Below are 16,163 nucleotides of genomic sequence, written 5' to 3'. Positions count from 1 at the left end.
GATTTTACAGCAGTATAATTTGTCAGATATCTGTGAGCAGGGAATTCTAATGTGAGCTTGCAATTACAGAATCACAGAATCACAGAATGGTAGGGGTTGGAAGGGACCTCTGTGGGTCATCTAGTCCAACCCCCCTGCCGAAGCAGGGTCACCTACAGCAGGCTGCACAGGACCTTGTCCAGGCGGGTCTTGAATATCTCCAGAGAAGGAGACTCCACAGCCTCCCTGGGCAGCCTGTTACAGTGCTCTGTCACCCTCAGAGGGAAGAAGTTCTTCCTCATGTTCAGACGGAACTTCCTATGCTTCAAGTTTGTGCCCATTGTCCCTTGTCCTGTCACTGGGCACCACTGAACAGAGTTTGGCCCCATCCTCCTGACACCCACCCTTGAAATATTTATAAGCATTTATTAGGTCCCCTCTCAGCCTTCTCTTCTTCAGGCTAAACAAGCCCACCTCCCTCAGCCTTTCCTTGTAGGACAGATGCTCCAGTCCCCTCACCATCCTCGTAGCCCTCCGCTGGACTCTCTCCAGTAGTTCCTCATCTTTCTTGAAGTGGGGAGCCCAGAACTGGACAGAGTACTCCAGATGGGGCCTCACTAGGGCAGTGTAGAGAGGAACGAGAACCTCCCTCGACCTACTGGCCACACTCCTCTTGATGCACCCCAGGATCCCATTAGCTTTCTTGGCAGCCAGGGCACACTGCTGGCTCACGGTTAACCTGTCGTCCACTAGCACTGCCAGGTCCCTCTCCACAGAGCTGCTCCCCAGCAGGTCCGCCCCAAGCCTGTATTGGTGCATGGGGTTGTTCCTCCCCAAATGCAGGACCCTGCACTTGCCCTTCTTGAATTTCATCAGGTTCCTCCTCTCTGCCCAACTCTCCAGCCTGTCCAGGTCTTGCTGAACGGCAGCACAGCCTGCTGGTGTTTCCACTACTCCTCCCAGTTAATTCTGGGAAGCTGAGTGGCATTTAGGCATTTTTCTGTCAAATGAGTCCATGCAGCATTTCTTGTGTTAATTTACTGCTACTTCTTTCTTTTAAAGTGGCACCTGTTAATGTCAGGAGCTTTGGCTGTGCTCCCCACAAAATATGTGTATACACCTGTGTTACTTTGGAAAGCTCAGGAAAAAGAACTGTTACAATATAATTTATACTTTGAAGAAGATAAGTTTTAACTGGCTGAATGTTTTACATTTCAGATAGAAAACTAATCATTATTGTGAAATGAATTTACTTTCTGTTTCTGGTTTATTAGCTTACTTTTACAATGCTGTTTTACAATCAGCAGGAATTTAATCTCAGATTAACACACATACTGATATCCACATAATTATTGTAACAAAGCAAATAGTTCTGCGCCCTTCATATCCATGGACTGATTGCACTGTCATTAAGCAAATTTCTTTATATGTTGAATGGGGTCTTTCTTTAGCAATGAATTAATGTTTCCTTTTTTTTTAAAGACAGTGAAAATGTATAGTATACAAAAAATATCGGATAACCTATAACAATGTAATTTTGCTTTTTCTTCTCAGGTATGAATGCTGCTGTGCGTGCAGTGGTACGCATGGGAATCTATGTAAAAGCCAAGGTGTATTTTGTTTATGAGGTTAGTTTTTATTTTATTCATTCTGTATTTGTCTTCTGATTATACTTGAGTTTTTGTGGAAAGCATGTGGAGAGTGAATAGTATGAACTAAAAAATGTTGTAGATGTCATTCCCTTGTATTATATCAATACTTTATTTCATATTTTTTATTTTTGCAGAAAGTACTTTTTACAAGGTATATGCTCAAACTATTTAATTTAAAAGTAATTTTTTTTAATATGGGGAATTCTTCATGTGCCACCAGAAGCTTGAAAATACTGAGAAAACCAGAGGTGGTTGTCACCCAGCAGCGAGCTATGTATTTGTGTTCCTGTTAGATGTTTGGCCCCAAATATTGTACTTTATACTTTCCTAAGCCTAGTTAAACTATTAATTCTTACCCTTTGACTCCCCCTCAGTCCATTTTCCTAGAGTATGATAAGGATGTGCCATAACCCTCATTTCACAGATTACACAACTTGTTTTTAAGTACTGTCAGGCTGGTGCCATCTTTCCTGACTTATAGGTAGAAATTTGTAACTGCAAAAACTCCAACCAGCAAAAAAAAGGACCCCATGAAAAAAAACTGTGCCATCAGTATCGTGTCCAGACATCAGAATTTTGTGGTTGAAGTTTATGACTGCATGTGTATGAAGATTGTTAAGTTCAACAATTATTTGATATGAAAAAATGACGAGACAAGTTTAATGTAAATGCCAAAATAATACTATCTGTGTATGTCTTACTGGAAGACTAAGTTAGTTAGACTTCCACCTGAAGGACACATTCAGTTTTTATAAAATTTCTGAGTTAAACAGCACAGTAAATATATTTAGCAAGAAGTCATTCTGTTAGCAGTGGAATTCCTGTACAACTCTTTAGAATTTGGAGGTGGTTATGAATCATAATCTGATGTGGGGCAAAACTTGGTAGGTAATATTCCTGGCAAAATGTAATTTTAATGTTTAATACAAAAATATGGAGTACCAGAATTAATGGAAGTGCTAGGAAAGTACTTTGAGTTTAGTTTTGCTCATGCAAAATATGCAATTTAGCTTTGAAGGGTAGCTATTTATCCATTTTCTTTCTGTGTCTGCTTATTCTTATAGTTCATTTACTGAAGAGATGCGAAGTATATTGAAATGCAAATAAGCAGAGCACTGTGCTTCTAAATTCTTTTGTACTACAGTTCTACAGCAAGTAGCTCTGAATACTTAGTGTGTGCTAATTACGTGGCCAATTCTAGAATTCCTTCAATGTTCAGTTGTTTTGTAGGCTTGCTGAAATGGGTCAGATACTTTGTGCAAATAAGGAGGTTTTTTGGCTGTCTTTAAAGGCCAGAACTTGGATTTTTTTTTTTTAATTATGTTTGACTTAATTACCATCTTTGTAGTTCATCTTATCGTATGTTTACTTTTATCTCTTTAAAAAACTGTTTTGTATCACGAGTGTATTCAATGAGAAATTTCCAAAATTTGGAAAATTTGGAAATTTCTGTTGTTTTTCTGACCTCAGAAAAATTGCACTATTCAAGTTATTATGTTCCTCTGTTAATTGCTAGAGTTTGCCAGTGTGAAGTCACAGATATTTCTGAATGAAAATTAATTGTGAAAATCAAGTCAGTGTTGGAGTTTTGAGTTTCCATTATATGTTGTCATTCTATCTTCATTGTAGCAGTGTAGGCTGGGAGAAGAATGCACATTTCAGTGTAAGTATGGGAAATAGCTCTGAGAGAGATCTTTGCTTCTAGATTAGTCCATTCAGTTCGATGTTTCAGGAAGTACTGAATACTAAGCTTTTTTCCTCTCTGACTGTGTGTTAATTAAAATATGAAGTCAGTTTTCTTTCACAATGCATAGGAGTATTTCAGAGAAATATTCTGTTGCAAGCTTTGAAATGAAACAGCTGTTTAATTTCAGCACTTTGAAAAAGGAAACAGATGCAGGTGACAAGAGTAGTGGAAGAAAGCTTTCATCCCAGGATCCTGTTAGCTTTCTGCCAAGAAAGCTAACGGGATCCTGCGATGCAACAAGAGGAGTGTGGCCAGTAGGTCGAGGGAAGTTCTCCTTCCCCTCTACGCTGCCCTAGTGAGGCCCCATCTGGAGTACTCTGTCCAGTTCTGGGCTCTCCAGTTCAAGAAAGATGAGGAGCTACTGGAGAGAGTCCAGCGGAGGGCTACGAGGATGGTGAGGGCCTGGAGCATCTCTCCTACGAGGAGAGGCTGAGGGAGCTGGGCTTGTTTAGCCTGGAGAAGGCTGAGAGGGGACCTAATAAATGCTTATAAATATTTCAAGGGTGGGTGTCAAGAGGATGGGGCCAGACTCTTTTCAGTGGTGCCCAGTGACAGGACAAGGGGCAACGGGCACGAAATAAGCATAGGAAGTTCCGTCTGAACATGAGGAAGAACTTCTTCCCTCTGAGGCTGATGGAGCCCTGGAACAGGCTGCCCAGGGAGGCTGTGGAGTCTCCTTCTCTGGAGATATTCAAGACCCGCCTGGACGAGGTCCTATGCAGCCTGCTGTAGGTGACCCTGCTTTGGCAGGGGGGTTGGACTATATGTCCCACAGAGGTCCCTTCCAACCCTGAACATTCAGTGTGATTCTGTGTGTGAAGGTAAAAATCTCAGGGTAAGACTTGTCACTAATGATTTCTATTTTAAGCCTTTGCATGATATATACAGAGGAGACGTATTTTTTGTATATACTTGGTGTTATTTTATGTAATACTTTCAATAAGGTCCTTCTATATTGCAGTTTATCAAATGTAGACTTCAGTGTGTTAACCAGTATGAATTGTATATTTGAAGCTGCTCTGAAAAAGTGAAGAAAAAAGCTGAAGTGGCAATATTCAAAAGATGAAGAAGGTTTCCTTAATTGGAGCCAAAAATGGAGTTAAAGGTCTCAGCCTTTTCAAGCCTACTTTGCTCTAACTGTCGTATGCTCTTTTTCTCCTGTAAATCTCTCTGGCATAAGAACTTTTTTTGCACTGCAAGATCACCTGTCTGCTACAGCTGTGGCCAAAACTAGCTCCATATTCTAAGTAAAACAATAACTCTGTTTTCCTTTTGTTTCCTAACTCCATTTTGCTTCATTTTGTGATCAGAGAGATATTGCCAAGATACATACATAAAAATCGGCAATGAACTAGATATAAATAATTTTGTAACCTTTTTTTAAGTTGTGTTTACCAAAGCCCAAAGAAAGAAACTGTTAGATGTTGGAATTCATGGGCTATTTGGACATACTTTGGTTCCCCAAAGCAAAAAAACAACCACTCGTGAAAAGTAAAACTATGGAATAGTTTATATAAAAACTATTATTTGTTATATTTATATATAATTTATATAGTTTACATAAACACTATCATTTTATAGCTATAAAATAATAAATAATCCTTTGTCTCTTAATTTACTGAAAATAGCACATTTGAAAATTTTGCTATTAATCTGTGGAAACAATGCTTACTCTATACACTTGCCCTAGTTTCATATTTTATTCATGTTAACATCTTTTGGTATTTAATTTTAGTATATTAACAGTCTGTAGTCACCCTCACTGACTAGCATCACATTGTTCTTCAAATCTACCCCAATCAGAATTATAATTTGAACACCCATGACTTACTTCACTTATACGGTGAAAATCTAGGAGACAGAAGTACATAGAGAAGTATCAGGCTGCTCTAGGAGGCTAGTTCAGATTTTTTCACTGGTCAGAATGATTTCAGTTGGTGAGGTTTTGTTTTGTTTTTTTAATTGAGAATGAGAAGAAAGAGTGATGCCTCTCATTAATGGCAACTCATTTTAGAAACTGAGGTCTTAAATTTTTATACAAATAACCTGCCCTTTTTCCAGCATTGAAGCACATAGTTCCCAGTGGATGCGTGCTCTTACTACTAAGCTGTGGAACTTTTAGATTCTTCATCTTGATTAAGAGTCTTTCTCAAGAGGCCAGCATTGGAAATGCAATGGTACGGCAGTCACGGATTTTTGTGAGGAAAACTTCGTGTCTTTTATGTGGTGGTTTGTGCACTCAGCGGTGCTAGTATTTTACGTTGTTGAGCAATAGCTGAAAAAGCTCAGTAAGTAAACTTCAATAACTGTTAAAGCCCAAAGTCTCACATGTAACATATCAGAAGATGAGTTGTCTTTTTAGTGTTAAGACTGGAAGCAAGGTTTGCTGTCTCTGCTGCTCTCTCCAGGAGTTACAATGTATATATGTGTATATGTACCCTGTGAACATATGACTCACAGAGGTTTCCTGTTGTTCATCATTGAATATTCAGATTTTGGGTAGAGGAAGGAGTAAGCATAAAATAGGGTTGATTTTTAAGTATAGTGCTTGTTGTATTTTTGGCAGTTTATTTTCTTCCATTCTTGCCCCATAGTTTTAGTATTTTAGTAGCCAAGTTGCTATTTTTAAAATTCAGATAAATTTTTTATTTTTTTAAATGTAAATTGGCAGGTTCCTACTGGCTTTTTATTATGGTCTGTGTTCACATCTTTCAGTAATTTTCAGTAATCAGACAACTGTGACAGCGTTGAACTATTTGATAAAATATTTCAAGTTAAATTCTGCCTTTGAAGTGGATTGCCCAGTCCCCAAGTTAGCATCAGTGTTTAAATAACTAAAATGCTAATTGGAAATAATTATAATTATTCATACTTCAATTATAATTAATCATCTTTTTTTTCACATGCAGTTTTTCTAGAAAGCTGTTTTAATACTATGGCTTTAGTGTCTCTTAGTGGTATGGAAGAACAGGGTGGAAATTCTAGTACACTGTTCAGAGCTAGCTTACATACACTACTTGGCAAGCAGAACTGAGTTAAGAAAAGCTGATGTGGCAGTTAAAACGGATCAAGCCTGCTCCAAAAGCTCCCTGTCCTTATGTTGTAGTGGGAGGCATTGCTAACACAGCCCCTGTTCTCGCTTATCTACACAGAGAAAGTAGAACTGATGCGGACTCCTGACCAGAATGCAGGAGTTCTTTCTACTTTAAAGATGCGTGGTGCACGAGTCAGTCATAGCTCATCCATAGCCTAGATATAAGGTGTTTCAAATCTTACAGACAATTTCAAATGGCAGTTTATCCTTTTGCTTTTCCCTGTGTTTTAGATTTGTTAATAAAGTATGATTTGGGAATTTTTATCCATGAGTCTCATGATATGTGTATAATTATGTACATATTTACTGTATATAATACTTCATTGGGTGCACTTTCTTTATTTTGCCTCTCAAGTAAAAATGGAAAGTGAATGATTGGAGCAAATTTGTGAACTGTATATATTTTTGTCAGCTTGTAGTGCAGCTTACTGTAGTCAGTGTTATAAAGTGAGTTAGGATGCAACATCACACTATTTTTTCAGGATTTGTTGCCTATGAATCTTTGTATTATTGTAGTTGCCAATAGGAACACTGATAGGAAAAATTTTCAGTCCATTACTGAGTGATATAAGGAACATCGGATTCTTCGCTTTAAAAAAAACAGATCTGCAAACCTATGATAAGTACACTTGCTAATGTATTATCCTTCATTAAGCTCATTTGGATCTGCTGGAATGTTTCTGTCTGAAGATCTTTGCACTATATCTGAGCAATAATTTTTTTTTTTTTTAAGTTGATATATAGATGAAGCATTATTTCTTTCCCAACTTGCTCTAATTTCAAAGGAATTCTGCAAATAAAGTCTTAGCTTGAAGTCATTATATGTATACATTAGTATACAAGACATTATGTGTATACATTAGATACATATCAAAGTTATCTGGAGGGTGTACAAAATATTGAAAAGATCTGTTGAGTGACAGAAATTAGAGACATAGGTCATTCTCCTTCTAGCTGTTTCTTTATGATGACTTGATCATCTTATATGTAAATTTATTAGTCAGGTCTCACTGGGCAATAACTTTTACGCTTTCCCCTTGGAATCTGTACTAGAATCTTAGAAAGCTTATTTTAAGTAACTCGTGCTTTTGCTGAGTCCAGGTTATCTTTATATTCTTATCGTATCATGCTGGTGAGGGACTCCAAGTAAGATACAGTATTCATATAAAATGTATGACTTTTTAAGTCAGTGAAGGCTTAGTGCATTTCCAAGTTACTGCTTACTGCATAAAATCTTCATATACTCTGGATCATACCAAAGTAAGTGTCTCAGGTTTATACTGTCAGTTTTACTGTCTTCTAAACTCCCTTCTATTTCTAGTTCCAGCTTATTTATTACTGAGAACCCTGGAATTTAATACGTACAGTCTTGCAAGAACTGCATACAAAAGAAAGGTTAACTGATTATCCCTCAGCATCATTATCCATATGTACACATAATTTAAAAATGGAGACATAAACATTGTCATGTTTTTTTTTGTTTAGTGTTTTTTGTTTGTTAGTTTTCTTTAACCTAGTGTGGTTTTTTTCTCTTTGGATTTAAATAAGTGTTGAAAAGTTGAATGGTAGCTCCAGTTTTATTCTGGTATTTGTATCAGTTAGGTTTTTCCAGGTTAGAAGTTTGCTGTGTTTTCTTTTTTTTTTTTTTTCTTAACCAGCATTCACAATATCACCTAATGGAAAAGAATCAGTAATTGTCACTATCTTTCTGCTCGTATTTATGCAGAGAGTTAATAAAGCCAGGCATAACAAAACCCATCAGCTGCTCACTGGATAGTTTTCCTTCTTTCAGCTAAGTGTAGCTCTTTCTGTATTACAGCATGCATTGGTTTCTGAAGACCATTTGAATTAAGATACTAAGGACTTCTTAGATTCATCACTAAAAATTGTACTTTTCTACTAAATTTCTTTCATCTATTTATTGTGTAATTGCCTCCAAAAAAGAATAAAGGTTACATGATCTGATTTCTTCTTCAATTATGAAAACTTTTGCATTGTTAATCTTTAGATTGTTTTGCTTATAACTACCTTGGGGTAAAAAGTGTACAAAGTGTTATAGAGGTAGGCCTTTTTTCTAAGATCATGACCTCAGGCTGAGCTTGTGTTTTTAGGAAGCACATTTTATAAGGCTTTTCAACGTTCTTCCATCTTTGTAGTTTTTTTAAAATAAATGAATATTTATTAATAAGAAAGGAGAAATACATCACCGTTCTAGTTTATAAGCTGTGTAATCTGTGTGAAGTATTACTTTATCTTGAAGTTGTCTTTGGAACTGGTCTTTTAAAAAAAGGGTTTGTTTGGCATTTTTTACCTCTAATATGATACATGTTTGAATGTTGTTTCATTTAAATTGAGTACTTTTTTAATTCAGTGGTTTTAGTTGCATTAAAATATACAAGGTGAGCGTTACTGCAGAGGAAATGTTACACAGTTTTTCACATCAGACTTTTGAAATACTTTTTCTCTTTCAGGGTTACCAGGGAATGGTTGATGGAGGTGATAATATTGTAGAGGTGTCATGGGAAAGTGTTTCAAGTATCCTGCAAGTGGTAAGTGTTAGGGCATGGGGGTGGGACCGAAACCCTCTTTAAACAGAGAACCAAAATTCTAGATTCAGGCAGACGACTGTAACCATGACTTTGAATTCTGTGATGACTGAGTGACATCACATAGAACTTTTAGCAGAGCTTGATTTCTGCAGTATCGATGTTTTACACTTCCTAAAGATCTCTCTGTCGTTTTGTATTTGGTGCACAGAAATAAGCTTGAAAACCTTTGTCCTAGATTTTCAACATTACATGTCATTAGCCTCCTCAAGCCATATTGCCAAGCCTACATTTAATAAAAAGGGCATTATAGGACAAAAATATCAAACAACTGTGTTTTACAAGTCAAGTGTTTTCTTACGAAACGCTATTGGCTTCCTATGTAAGTGGATTTAGAATTATAGTAATGGGTGTAATTACAGTACAGCTCTCCAGAGCTCAGATAATACCAGTGACTTTGTCTGTACTTTTTTTATTACATTGTTCTGCAAGGTGGCCATTTGGGTCTCCTTACACTTTTCCTCAGCATGGCAATGTTGTTACCTCTTCCAGAGCAGATGCTATATTTGGCGAAGAGGCCTTACTGCTTGACAAGCTTTCTGAAAACTACTTGCGGGTGAAGTGTGGTTTTCTTTGGAGCTTTGTAAAGCTTTCTGTAATAAACATAGAGCAGTTAGCAGAGCAAAAAATAGATGATTTTTTTTTTCAAACAAATACCCTGGAATACTGTGAAGTAATTTGTCCACGTATGTTTGGTTTTTTGGTTGTTATTTTTAGTCCCCTGTCTATCTTATAAAATCTGTAATCATAGATTCGTAGAATATCTCATGTTGGAAGAGACTCAAATCCCTGCTCCTCGCAGGGCTACCTGAAACTAAACTATATGACTAAGGGCGTCATCCAGATGCATCTTATTTTATTAAGAGAAAATGGAGATGTCATGGCCAAGCCACACAAGAGCGTAGGCAGGAACAGGATGTAGCATCCTGTACCTGTGTATAGCATACATACTATAAGAAAAATGCCTTTCTGAGCTTGATTGCTAGGAATTCAACAGACCAACAGTGAAGCTGAGGATGCATCTTAAAGAACGTGTTTAGATGTTTTGATAAAAGATTTTAAAGTGCAACCTAGATTTTCTGTTTAATCAGAAGAAGTTGTAGTACATTGTTTAAAACACATACTCTTTTTTCCACTTAGAACTATGAGGTTTTTTAAGTATGAAAATACCTAGTTTAGATGTGGTTTTTAGTCCTGATTTTTATTTTTAGAACATCTCCATGTGTATACTTTAACTTTTTTGACTGAACTGCCTTTATTCCACTTTTTTTTTTTTGCTTCCACTAGCAGCTGTTGTGCATTATAACATACATGGTAAAAGAGTGCTTAGGACTGTCTTGAGAGCTGAAACAACTTTTGATAAGACGAATCGTATCAGTACAGCCTCTGCAGATTTGAAGCTCAAATTTGGATTGGCATGACTGATTTATTATAAGTTAAAGTGAAGGAAATGTTTGGGCAAAAGTGAAGTAATCATCTCCAGATTTGTTTGCAGGAAAAAAAAGTTTTTGCATTCTTAATTGATTTTACTTTTTACTGTGAGAATAAACAAGGCAAAATTTAGACTTTTCTTTCAACAAAATGCCCAGCAATTTTCAGTGACAAGGTGCTTCAGTCTTTGTTGAAAATAATTACTTCTATTTTTGGATGAAGCTCTTTAAATCTTATTAATAAATACAGCAGATAAATTAATAAAAAAGAAAATTTATCATTAGTCTGATCTATAAGGTACTAAATGTGGATGCAGTTCTCTAATTCTGTGGAATGACAACAAATGCTAATTTTGAGCTTTAGGGATATATCTTTTCTATTATTGGTTATATATGTCATGATATTAGGGGGAAAAATCTCATGCTTTGAAGGAAATCCATTTAAATTCTTTATTACTTATTCTCATATCACTTTTACTATTGTCATCACATATAAGTAACAATTAGATAATTAATTGGAATGCTACTGAAATTAATGCCAAATAATTTAACATTTTCCTTCAAGAGTAGCTCTTTATCAGTAATTTTTGAGTGTTTTTTCCCCTTTTCCCTTTTGTGTCTAATCTTTAGAGCATAATTTCCTGCAGGTTTGATAATTCTTTGATTTTAATTACTTTTTCCTCACTGTAAAATTAAAGATGGATGCTACAAAATAACTGTTCGTCTTTAATCCATTTTAAAAAATTACAGTAAAATATTGGATTATCAATTAAAACTGTTATACTTCCTTTTTCTAGGGTGGTACAGTTATTGGTAGCGCACGCTGCAAGTCCTTTCGTACTCGGGAGGGCCGCCTGCAGGCAGCCTACAACTTGGTTCAGAGAGGAATCACTAATCTTTGTGTGATTGGCGGAGATGGTAGCTTAACTGGTGCCAATCTGTTCCGTGAAGAATGGAGCGGACTTCTAGAAGAGCTGGCACAAAAAGGTAAGTTTGCTTTTAGACCCTCTAGACTTCTAGTCCAATCTCCAGGGAAGTTTTGTACCCTAACTATACATACATAAACTACATCCAGAGGATATTTCTTAAGTTCAAAAATTAAATGTCTACATTCCAGGAAATTAGATGATTCTTCATAAAGTAATAATTTTTTATTTCTGTACATCATCTCTTATATACCATAAAGGTTCAAAAAGGCCAAATAAGTTACTGAGCAACTGTCTGTGTGACATTGTGAGTCATTTTCAGGACCTGAACTTTGAACCTTCTGCTTGAAAAGCCCTTTGCCCTCAAATCCAGACTGAGATGGTAATTCCTTTCCTACAACAAGATACACACTTGGTTGTTATTAAATTATGATGCTTTCCTGCCTGTATGTCACTATTTGTTTGAGATCAGAACATTAAGTGACTGTTGCTAAAAGTGCATCCAGCCCAGTAGTTGTCTTTGATATTATCCAAGAGAATCTATAGGAAAGAGTAAAATAACAAAGCAAGCCTAAATAATGGTGTGTTGATGCAATATGATGTTCGTAATATATAAATACTCTGATAGGTTCCATCCATTTGTTCCTTCAGGACTTCCTGAACCAGATGCTCTCAGCAGTCCTTAATGAATTTCTTACAATCTCCTTGAACACATACAGATTTTTGCTGAAAACATTGTGTAGCAAGGAGTTCTACAGCTTCACTGAATGATGAAGACTGTGAAGAATCTGCTTCTGTTTGTTTTGATCCTTCTGGCTTCTAGTCTCATTTGCGTCCTATAATTTTTGTGTTAGAACAAACTGTGAATGATCAGTCCTGCTTCCTTGCTGCACGGCACCTGAGATTTTACAGCTGTCTTATTTTCCCTTCATCATCTCTTTTTCTAGATGGAAGAATCCTAGTTTGCTTAGTTGTTCCTTATATGTAAGTTCTATACCTTTGATCATCTTTGTTGCCCTTCTCTGAACCTTTTCCAGTTCTACCATGTCCTTTTTGAGGTGGGGAGGACCACAACTGCACCCTGTATTCCAGATGAGGGCAAACCGTGGATCTACACAGTAGTATAATGATCTTTGTTTTGTTCTCTATTATTTTCCTAATATTTTCTAATATTTTGATTTTTTTTTGACTGCTGTTGAGCATTGAATCTGATTTATTAATGAAAACAGCATTATAATATTATTATGCTGAAAATAGCATTATTTTGTTTGTGATGTTAGGGTACATTTTTCATGTGTATTAGTTTACAGTTATCTACAATGAATTCCATCTGATTCTTTACTGCTCACTGTGTCTGGCTAGTCTTCTTCATTTCTTCTCAGACACCCCGCACCTGTAGAACCCAAATAATTCAGTTTTGATCAGTAAACTTTTGCACCTTACCACTCATTCCTTTTTCTAGGTTATTGCTAAGTATGTTGAACAGCACAGATCTCTGTAGAACTCCATTTATCACTTTCCTCGGATACAAGAACTTGCATTTACTACTGCCCTCTGTTTTGTATTTTTTACCCTCTGTTTCACAACACGGCAAAAGTCTTCTGTCTTACGCTGTGGGTGCTTAGTTTCCTCAAAATCTTTTGGGGACAGACCTTGTCAATGACTTTTTGGAAATCCAGGTAGAATATGTCAACCAGCTGTCCCTTATTCATGTGATTATTAAATCACCTTTGAAACTCTAGAAAGGTTTGTAATGCATGGTATATATTCATAGAAAACATTTTGACTCTTCTTCAGAATACTGTACTTATCTTTATGGACATTAGTTACATTTTTCATTATGGTTTCTACTATTTTCCTTAGTATAGTCATTAAACACACCGATAGTTAGCATGTTAAAAATTTGGAATTACAATTACTACCATCACATGTACAGATACTAAGGTAGTTTTAGGCACTTAAGCAATTAAGGTATTTTGTCCTTGAGATTATTCAGAACTCTTGGATGATTCAGCATTTTCACTGATGTCTTGGGACACACTTAGGACTTAGAATAGGGGCTTTTCTATTCTATTTGTTTATTAATCATGAAATCAGAGCCTTTCAGTGTTGCAGAAGAGAAGTCTTCAAACATTTAATGCTGGTTTTTTAATGTTTATATATCCCCATAATCACATCCCATTCACATCCTTTTACTTCTTCATTGCATGTCGTACACTGAGACTATAATTTGACTGCTATTGTTTAAGTCCAAACCATCAATTTTAAGGTTGGTTGTACAACTTGATAATCTGTTGACACTTTGAAATAAACTGAAAAGCTCTTGTTTCCTTCCCTGCTGTAAGGAGTTCTATACGGGATTCTTTTGTTTTGTTATTTGATTGGCTTTTGTTTGTAGTTTTGACTAACCTTGTTACCTAAAGTATCTAAACGTAATTTAATGTTTGGATATGTTTAATTAACAAAATAAAGCACCCAAGCAATATGTCTAAATTTTGTTTTTTAAAAAAATCTTACAGCTCTTTTTCTGGATACTTCTTTACAGGAAAGATTGATGAAGAGGCTGTTAAGAGATATGCTTACCTTAACATTGTGGGAATGGTTGGATCCATAGACAATGACTTCTGTGGCACTGATATGACCATAGGTACTGACTCAGCCTTGCACAGAATCATTGAAGTCGTGGATGCCATCATGACCACTGCTCAAAGGTAAATTGTGCATGTTATATAAAACTATAACAAATACGCAGTTGTTCATGCTTCAAAACGTAAGTTTCCTATCGCCATACAATAGTGGGGGATAAAAGTTAATTTTAAATAGAAGTTAGGCAACTGGTATTTCTAATATTTCTAGAGTGGGAATAAAAACTCTTATTGGCTGCATCTTTCAAGTATCGCAGTTTCTTTTTTTCTTAGTAGCGGCTTTTCCATCATTCCTGTCATGGCAGCACTTCAAGCATGTGGTTGTAGAGGCTGCATCAGCTTTAGGGGCAGGCTTTGTTTTTTTAATATGTTTTTAGTCTTTCCCAGACATACTCTTCTACAGAAGATCCAAACATACCTTGAGTGGTACATAGTAGCAGCTGTTTGTATGTAAGCTTTCTCTAGGTAAAATTTAAGCAATTTTTTTTTTTTTTTATGCAGCTATATCATTTCAATTCTTAACTATGGGACGGCATCATTTACATTTCTAGTGAATGTTCACCTTTTCTGTCCTAACTGCCTTTTACTGTTTTAGGAGAAAGTAGTAGTGAAAATGAATTAGGGGTTGGAAGATATGTAATTTTAAATACATTGTTTAATATGGCCTTCTGTTTTGCTAATGAATTCGGTGTTTGTTAAGCAATGTAACTACAGACTATTTCCTGATATCAGGTTCTGTTTTCAAGAATTTGGACTGGATTTTTGAGTTGAGGTATTACAGTTAATTTGTTTTCTTATTTTTACAGCCATCAGAGGACATTTGTTCTGGAGGTTATGGGGAGACACTGTGGGTATGTATTGTCTTCAGCAGTTTGTGTCTAATACAGATATAATTATGTTAATTAATTATGTTAATAATTATATACAGATATAATAATTGTTTGTTATGTTTATTAGGTATCTAGCTCTTGTTAGTGCCTTAGCCTGTGGTGCAGATTGGGTATTTATTCCGGAATACCCCCCAGAAGAAGGATGGGAAGATTCAATGTGTGTTAAGCTTTCAGAGGTAATCTATTACTATGTTTGGGATTTCCTGACGTCTTTGCAGATGTTTGTTTGAAAACGGTGGTTTAAAAATGTGATTCAGGACTTTCAGCAAGTCTTTGCTTCGTGTGTCACAGATAGTGCTATTTGATCTTAAACAGTTCTTTTCCTGCATTCTGCAAATGTTTTGAAGAATTATATGATCTACTCTAGTGATTACATAAAACTGTTCCTATATAAGCAGTGTGGGTACCTTTCCTCATTACTTGGACATTTCACTTCATCAAAGAAAACACCTATATAAAGATAAAATGTTTGAGAACACTGAAGGGATCAAGTGTAAGAAATATTTCCTCAAATCCTAGCAGCTTAATGTAAAGCAATTGATTATAAAATGATGTTGTAAATTTATTTCATTTTTTATTATATAGATGTGTTTTTATTATAGAATCGTGCACGAAAGAAAAGGCTGAATATTATTATTGTAGCTGAAGGAGCTATTGATTGCCACAACAAACCTATAACGTCAGAGAAGGTTAAGGATGTAAGTGTCAACATCTTTATGATGCACTTTCTGTTTTGTTTGTAAGATAGAGCTTGTTATTAACGATAATATTTCTGTAGAATAAATAGGTGTAGCTTATCACAGTTAGCTGGTTGTGTTTTATATTTGTGCTTTATTATCTGAATCCATAGCCTGCTTAAGGAGGAATTATTTCGGTGGCTGTTAATTAGAACCTTTTCTCCATGTAAAATAAGACAACATCCAAAACACGTACTTCATGGGTGCCTTAATAGATAGTCTGAAATCAGCTTAAATTGGTAATTATATTTTGTATATTTCTTGTAAAATTTTAGTAGTGGTCTGTCTCACAGTGAAATAACACTGTCTAATTTGAACATACTTGTGACTTTTCTCGAAATGGTTGCTTTGCCAAGAATTTCATTGGTGTCTAAGATAAAGAAAAACCTTTAAGCTGAAATTGTTCTTTTCTTGGAAAGGATCCCTTAAGAAAAGAAGCTGAAAAATAGTCATTGGC

General features: G+C 35.9%; 1 protein-coding gene across 6 annotated transcripts in view; it reads left to right on the top strand.

The window, feature by feature from the left end:
- Positions 1-16,163, top strand: part of PFKP (phosphofructokinase, platelet) — a 55,240-nt gene that overhangs the window by 14,944 nt on the left and 24,133 nt on the right. For 5 of the 6 annotated variants that reach the window (XM_075419718.1, XM_075419717.1, XM_075419716.1 and 2 more), the window contains 7 exons: positions 1,534-1,607; positions 8,944-9,021; positions 11,306-11,495; positions 13,980-14,145; positions 14,886-14,930; positions 15,037-15,145; positions 15,572-15,667. In XM_075419718.1, the coding sequence (XP_075275833.1) occupies positions 1,534-1,607; positions 8,944-9,021; positions 11,306-11,495; positions 13,980-14,145; positions 14,886-14,930; positions 15,037-15,145; positions 15,572-15,667 (758 nt within the window). Of the gene's footprint in view, positions 1-1,533; positions 1,608-8,943; positions 9,022-11,305; positions 11,496-13,979; positions 14,146-14,885; positions 14,931-15,036; positions 15,146-15,571; positions 15,668-16,163 lie in introns of those variants that run through there. The other variant, XM_075419719.1, reaches the window with a different exon arrangement.

This window comes from Opisthocomus hoazin, chromosome 4 (genome assembly GCF_030867145.1).
Source record: "Opisthocomus hoazin isolate bOpiHoa1 chromosome 4, bOpiHoa1.hap1, whole genome shotgun sequence".
Lineage (NCBI taxonomy): Eukaryota > Metazoa > Chordata > Aves > Opisthocomiformes > Opisthocomidae > Opisthocomus > Opisthocomus hoazin.
This window is presented reverse-complemented; position numbering and strand designations above follow the sequence as displayed.